At 45.7% G+C, this 6,242-nt stretch overlaps 1 protein-coding gene across 1 annotated transcript; it reads left to right on the top strand.

Moving 5' to 3' along the window:
* The first annotated feature begins 736 nt into the window (after nucleotides 1-736).
* On the top strand, nucleotides 737-2,580 carry LOC141473858 (small ribosomal subunit protein bS16m-like). Its single transcript, XM_074161464.1, has 3 exons — nucleotides 737-774; nucleotides 848-1,108; nucleotides 1,188-2,580. Exons 1-3 carry the CDS (start codon nucleotides 762-764, stop codon nucleotides 1,313-1,315), a joined length of 402 nt encoding a protein of 133 aa, XP_074017565.1. The 5' UTR covers nucleotides 737-761; the 3' UTR covers nucleotides 1,316-2,580.
* Nucleotides 2,581-6,242: the final 3,662 nt, after the last annotated feature.

Raw genomic sequence — 6,242 nt, 5'->3', positions numbered from 1 at the left:
CAGCAGGGTGAGACAAAAAGAGGCAGCAGGAAGATGGGGAGCAGGATGGAGGATGCAGAAAAAACCTGAGAAGGCAGTACGACAGAGAGGGAATAAGAAAGAATAGGGGCAGGGAGAGAAAGACAAAAAAGAAACAAAGTACAGGGCAAAGAGGGAGGAATTAATAAATAGAGATGGGAAAACAGAGATGGAAAACTAAAGAATAGCAATGGGCTACAAGACAGATAGGGAAGAAATGAAACATAGTGGCAGGGAGCCAGACAGAGCAAGATGGTAAAAGAAAATAATAGCGATGGGTTAAAGGGCAGAGATGGAGACCCCCAGAAATAGTGATTGAGGGCCAGAGAGAGAGAGGTTGAGACTGGAAAAACCACGATAGGCTACAATACACAGACTGGAAAATTTTAAAAAGTAGGGACCGAGCGCCATACAGAGAAAGATGGAGAAAGGAAAAAAAATGACGGGCTGGAGGGCAGAAAGGGAAAAAAAAATTAAAAATAGAGAATGAGAACCAGACAGCGATGGAGAAAGGAAAAAAAAAATGCGATGGCAGAGCGGGAAGAATTAAAGAATCGGGACAGAGAGAGATGAAGAAAGACGTCCAAAAACTTACCGTTTCCACCGGGCAACGGCAAGTCCGGCAGGGGCCCGCTCGGCGCGCCTGCAGAGAGCCAACCGGCGGAACGGCGCACTGACGCCCGGCCCGGCCCCGCCCACCGCTCGTCATCGCGCCGCGCCGCAGCGAGGGCTTAGCCGCCGCCATGGTGCAGCTCGGTGAGTGCCCGCGGACGCGGCCCGCGGGGCCCGGCCCGGCCTAGCCCCTGACCGCCCCGCGCTCTCTCCGCAGGCAGCCACCTCCTGAAGGGCTACCGCGGCGGGCACGTCGTGATCCGCTTCGCCCTGGGAGGCTGCACCAACCGGCCCTTCTTCCGCATCGTGGCGGCGCACAGTCGGCGCGCCCGCGACGGAAAGTACCTGGAGCAGCTGGGCTGCCTCGACCCGCTGCCCAACGCCCACGGCGAGCGAGTGGCGGGGCTCAACCTGGAGCGGCTGCGCCACTGGCTGGGCTGCGGAGCGCAGCTGTCCCGCCCCGCTGAGAAGCTCCTGGGTAGGCGCGGGGCAGGGCCGGGGCGGTTCGGGGGCGCGGGGCGGAGGTTCTCGCCGCGGCTCACCGCCTTTTCCTGCAGGTCTGGCGGGGTTCCTTCCGCTCCACCCCATGACGGTGACCGGCGCCGAGAGGCTGCGGCGGCGGCGGGCGCAGGAGGCCGCCTTGGCTCCTGCGGACGGCTCGTCCGGGCCTGGCGATGCGCCCTGAGAGACGCCCCGGCCGAGGGGCTGGCGAACGGCCCCGGCGAGAGGCGGCCCGAGGCTGCACCCTGCCCTCCTTCGTCGGCACATCTGGCGGCATTAAAGTGTCATTTGCGCACCCTATGCTGTCCAGTCCGTGCTCTCTCCTGACTCCGCTCTGAAAAGTTTACTATCGCTGCCGAATTTGGTGCAGCAAATCAAAACGGGGTTTACCTACTATAATATATATACAGAACCACTCCAGGAGGCATTTACAGCCATTCCTAGAGGCGCGTTATTAGCTCGAGCACATTGCTTTCTGCGGCAATGGCATGACAGCTGCCAGCTTCCATGGGCCTGCTGCACTCATCAAGCGTTCGGTCTCCTGGCTCCGATTTACTGTAACGGGACAGTCCCGTGATCCAGAAGAGGCCTGGCAGACAAATGCAAAGGAGACTGCATCTATTTGTGTAGACAAGTGTTCTGTTTTGTTTCTCCACAGGAGTTCTGGGCCGTTCTGTTAATTTACAAGCAGAAGGGAAAGATTTAGTTTCTGGTAAAGAGGGAGTGGGGTTTGCATGAGGCGAGATACAAGTCTTACTACTTTGTCACATATTTGACCCTATCCCAAGAAGCAAGAAACCCACTGAAATCTCCTACCTTATTGACACCACTTGCTTTTTCTGGGTTTCCTTTGGCGCAATTCTCACAACATGATTCTACGAAGGTTGGGCAAAGACAAGGGTTCAGTTTTGCCTCCCGACAAGGCCTGTAGCGTAACTGCCCAATAGAGAAAGAACAGAAAACACTCTAAGAAAGGGGTTTGCTTGCTTTTATAAAAAAAAAAATCACAGTACTGAGAATGGGTGGTTTTATTACTGCTTATGGATGAAAGAATAGATGATTAAAAAACTATTCTTCGACGTAGATGAGGCTGTGAAAGGTGGTATTGCTTTTCTCATACCTTTCCCTTCCATGTATGTGGTGTGTTCAGAGTCACATTTTACATAAAATGATGACTGTACTCTGGTACGGGGTTTCTAGAAGTTCCTCAGTAGCTTACTCTACATTTTATTGCTTCAGAGGTAAAGGTTTGCATCTGCACAGTTCTTCGTATTGTAATCTAAAGGTACCACACAGCTTTCCCTTTCAGAAGCTTTCTGCTTCAAACACAAGAAGGTAGCTCTGTAAGGTTTCTTTTGAGCCAGTTTTGTAGAGGCCTGGCTGTTTTCCCATGAAGAAAAAATTACTACTGCGTTATTAAATAAAGGATCCCGCAATCATACACAAGGCAGTAAAATAGTTACTTTCACGTCCTTTTGAATACTGAACGGCTACGGGGATGTTCTGTAATGCAACAAGGTGAGTGACCATGAGCATCAGACACTGCTGTTGCAAGGCACAGTGATAACACCAGGTGAAAGAAGGGAGTGCTAAGAGGAGAGTCCGGTGGTGCTGCTTTCTGCAGTGGCTCCTCAGTGTGTCCCTTCCCCTGCCTGTTGTCTCCTGTCCCCTGCTAAGGCATCTGCTACACTGAGAAACAACATGCAACTGATTGGAGGGGACTTACAGAAAAGCGTGTTTCTCCTCACCTAACACCATCATCTGCGCAAGCGGTGCGTCTGTTTCTTCTTGGGGACCAAAAGAATGACTTTGTCAGGGTTCCTAAATTGTTGCACGTGGATCAGAAGAATAGTTTGTGCAACAATGCACAGCCTCTGGACCACAGTAAACCCAGCCTGCCCCAGAAGCAGCGTGATGCAGAGTACCGTGCACCAGTACGGGAGAGCCCAAGCTTTTTAAAAATATTAATTAAAAAAAGGCATACTAAGCTTATAAAGCGTAATTAAGATAGCTGCTACGATGCTGTCAGTGGGTGAAAGCTGTGAACAAATTACAATGAGCACTTCTAGTATCTTGCCAATGGTGAGATGTGCAGTGCCAGAAAAAGGGTATTGCTACAGCCTCCCAGAGTTTGCTAGAGAAAAACTGCAGTTGTTAGCTACAAGCGCTGAATGTCATTTAGGCTTTGGGCTGAACCTGCCTTTTAAAAGATTACTTGATACCTTTCTTTGGAGCCACGGTGACCTGTTGCTTAAGGGGTCCAATACATAGTAACGTATCATACACGAATGTAGGTTCAAGGATGTATGCTACTATAGACACCGCACTAAATACTGTCTCTAGAGCTAGGGCAAAAGGAGCAAGAATTTTCCTTTCTTGGTAGGAGGAAGCTATTAAACTTACTCAGCTCTATTGTCACTTTCCCCTCTTCCCCCAGGTGTGGGGGCTGAAAAAAATAATTGCATACAAGGAGTGCGCGTAAGCCAGAAGCAGAGCAGAGTATTATCAGGCTGACGCATAGCAAAAGCTAGGCTTGAAGAAAGCTGCAGATAAAGCTTGAATCTAGCTTAGTAATTCTTTGTAGCATTTGATAGTAATATTGTTAAAGTCCTCATTGTTTTAGTAGCTCTCGTAAGCTTGGTTAGCAGTGTACTCACACAACCCAAAGTCTTCATTTCTGCTCTGATGTTGCGATTTCCTCTGTTGGCCGTTCCATTGGCTATGGAAATTTGTTATCCTTTGTTTGAGAAAGCTATCGCTGGATCCTAGAAAAAGCAAAAACAAACAAAAAAGCTTACATACACCTTATACACCATGGCAAATACTGCATCATCCCCGTTGCAGACTGTTTGTCAGTCTGCAGACTGATATTCCGTACATATTTCGCATTTGAATTCTCATCTGATTAATATTACTCATTGCCTGCTTTCTTCCTGCTCCTGGAATACTTCCATTTTCCATACACCTGGCAAGCTGATAAAGCAGTCTCCCTTTTGTTTACTGTTAACTATTAGCACTATTTGGGTATTGAACTATGCTGTTGTCTTTCAGTTCTGAAGTAAAACTCCTTGGCTACCACTGTGGGTGGGGACATTAGGCAACAAGCTGCATACACCAAAAATTTGCATTATTCCACGCATTTACCATTTCTGCACAGGACACATAAGAGCGAGCGAGCGTGCTGGCAAGGCTTTTAACATGAAGAACTCCTTGTACAGTGTAGAACACTGACTTCCCAGAACCTTCAAACCTGTTAGGAGACAACATGGATGGCAATACCAAGGAAACTAAGGATTCTAGAAAAAGACCTCTAATCGGTCCTGGTGCTGCTGCCCTACAGCTTTTGCTGTTGTCTTGGGTGTTACAGCATGAAATTTGCCACCCTAAAGGCAGGCCCACTTTAAATAGCACCTTCCCCTCCACTGACCCTGCTACGGAAGCAGCAGCCTGGGGCAGAGGAACAGCAATGGAAAGTTGCTGCAGTAATTTCCTCAGCGAACATCAACAAAAACCTTCTCAGCAGAAAAGCTAGGTCAAATGAATCATTACGTTTTAACAACCGGAGGTATGGAAAATGTAAATTTAGATAAATAAAATGGATGCTGGAGCATTTCAGCTCCAGTAGTCCTAGAATTCTCAACATGTTTATTGTACTTAATGCAATCCACTGGGTGTTGTTACGGTAACGGCATCTAAAAGTCTCTCACTAAGGCTGTATTCCAGTCTGAGAGAGGAAGAACATACATTAAAAAAGCCACCTTTTACCTGAAGATAAATCCTTTTTTTAATAAAATAAAGTGTACGTCCTATAGAATACAAGATGACTAATTACTCGTTAGTAAAAAATAAACTGTCTGGACAACTCTTTTCAATTAGTTCCCAAAGTAGTTTTTCTTTTTTTTATATAAAAGTCATGCATATTTATTTGATTTGATTCTTGAAAAGGCTTATTTTCTTCATTCAAAGATACAGCGGAAGTTCCAAAACCGTTAGGTTGTCTTTTCTGAGACATGGCAGAGGTTGAGTGAACTGCAGCCACACGCAGGAATGGCTACAGCTGGCTTAATTACAAACATGACACAACTGATTAGGTGCTTTTCTCCATCCCTTTCCCTGTTTTCCCTACTTCTGTACATGTGCTATAAACACATTTATGAACATCCACAAATAACTGCCATCAAGCAACCTTTAATGATAAGGACTTAGTCAAAATTAACCTTTAGGCACCGCTGAAGAGATTAAACTACAGCACGGCACAAAATCACTTTTCTGGCTAAACTCATGCATCTTACTTCTAAACAGCAGCTCGCAGATTTAGACTGAATATTTGAAGCATTTGGATTCCAAAAGGTAAACATCACTTTGCAGCTCACAGTTCAACAGTGACCACATACAGTAATTTCTGTAAAACATAAAATGTATGACAAAGGAAGAGAATAAGCAAGTAAGCAATGCCTCTTTTTTAAGTTATTTCTACAGATTTGGTGCAACTTCCCACTGCATGGATTTTTTCCAGACACCACCAGTACTGCTCAAAGCCCCAAATTAACATACATTGATGCTGACTTAAAAGTACTGTGTATGTAAACACTACATAAATACATATGGAAAATAAAGTCCATATCCCATAAAACAGAAAATGTAATATATACTCTATTAGGTAATGCATAGGGGCATAGCAATAGTTTTATAACTATATAAATGCATTTAATAATATTATTTACAGATGGAACCAGAGACAGAGATTACCATCAAATACATTGATTTCATCAATTCTATGAATCTTTTGAAGATCCTCGCTTACAACAAAATGATCTGCCACTCCAGCTACCTAGAAAAGGAATCCATTTAGTGCAATGATGCTGGCTACAAAACTTAAGAGGAGAAAACATTCTAAGAACTAGTACTGCATTAGCTAGTGGGACAAAAAAAACATTTTTGAGTTTAAAAGTTTGGTAAGATAAGGAAGAGAAATTAAGGTTACACAGCGGACGAACGAGAAAAGGAAACTTCTCGAAAGTCAAGTCTTTAGATTCTCAGAAATCAGAAGCACCAAATGTACAGGTTCTCACGCTATTTTGTTCCAGCTTCATCCTGAACGTTCTTGGAGA

Source organism: Numenius arquata, chromosome 20, assembly GCF_964106895.1.
Source record: "Numenius arquata chromosome 20, bNumArq3.hap1.1, whole genome shotgun sequence".
Lineage (NCBI taxonomy): Eukaryota > Metazoa > Chordata > Aves > Charadriiformes > Scolopacidae > Numenius > Numenius arquata.
The sequence above is the reverse complement of the archived record's forward strand: the minus strand, read 5'-3'. Positions and strand labels throughout refer to the sequence as shown.